This window comes from Aplysia californica, unplaced genomic scaffold, assembly GCF_000002075.1.
Source record: "Aplysia californica isolate F4 #8 unplaced genomic scaffold, AplCal3.0 scaffold01080, whole genome shotgun sequence".
Lineage (NCBI taxonomy): Eukaryota > Metazoa > Mollusca > Gastropoda > Aplysiida > Aplysiidae > Aplysia > Aplysia californica.
The window spans coordinates 128,298-129,401 of record NW_004798350.1 but is presented as its reverse complement, the minus strand read 5'-3'; the positions used below and the strand labels follow the sequence as shown (position 1 = coordinate 129,401).

The window sequence follows — 1,104 nt, the reverse complement described above, 5'->3', positions numbered from 1 at the left end:
GGGGGGGTAATCTAACTAGTTTCTATGAGCAAAATTTACAACCAATCTATTTCTGGTCTGTGCCTATTTTCTTATCAGACATATTATCGACCTTATCTCTTCTCGTTGGTTTCTTTGTAGGTTAAACCCTTGTACCTCCTCTTATCTTCGCCTTGGGATATGACCTATTTGGTTCAAAGTGATTTGTGCAAACACCGGACATAGATGGAATGAGTGGTACAAAAGAGCCTATATCTCTCTGATCCTTTGACCTTTCAAAACGCAGGTGCCGTTTGGAAAAGTCACCAAACTAATAACTGGTCCGAAACGGTACCAAAAAACCAGCCTGCCCCCTTAAAAATCTAACTAGTTTCTATGAGCAAAATATACTATCAATCTATTTCTGGGCTGTTCATATTTTCTTATCACACGTGGATTATATCGCCCTTATCTCTCCTCCTTTGCTTCTCTGTATGTTCACCTCTAGTACCACCTCTAATCTTTGACTCAGTATATTGTGACATATTTCTGTTGACAGGGTCACAACTCCCTCACCGACAGCGACGTGCTGAATCTCACTCTAATATATCTGGCATCTTCGAAACACATGTGTCCCTTTTCTCATAAAACTACGATAGCTACAGAGCTGAAAGTTGGCAAGTACCTACGAAAAGGTAGAAAGGTGCCCATGACGGAACCCGATTTTTTATTTATTCATTTTCTGAATTTAGAAAAATATATTTGTCAAAAAGTTCCCGTCCTTCTTTGGCCTTTGTGGTTATTCCACTGAGAAACGAAACAAATCTTCGCAGCTGTCCTTCACAGCGGAAGTGCAGGAAGTGTTTTGAGAGTATGGATCTTGACCTAGGCCTTCTAATTTTTGCATCTTTCAAGATTTATTGCTCAATTCCAGTAGAGTTTACATATTGTAGGCCAATGACTTTTAGTTGATGTTGATGTACCGATCATTCTTTTCATCCCAAGGAGGCCAAGCTAGATCTGGTGATCCTTACGTGCAGTACCAATATCCTAATTCGAAGGTAAAGGTCTTGGTGTTATCGAAAATGGACGTTGTGTCAGGCCATCTCCATTTCTCTCTCTCTCTCTCTCTCTCTCTCTCTCTCT

At 40.4% G+C, this 1,104-nt stretch overlaps 1 protein-coding gene across 1 annotated transcript in view; it reads left to right on the top strand.

Moving 5' to 3' along the window:
- Positions 1-1,018, top strand: part of LOC118478868 — a 33,008-nt gene extending 31,990 nt beyond the window's left edge. Inside the window, exon 3 of the mRNA XM_035973251.1 lies at positions 964-1,018. Coding sequence (XP_035829144.1) covers positions 964-976 — 13 coding nt within the window. The 3' untranslated portion in view covers positions 977-1,018. The remainder of the gene's footprint in view (positions 1-963) is intronic.
- Positions 1,019-1,104: the final 86 nt, after the last annotated feature.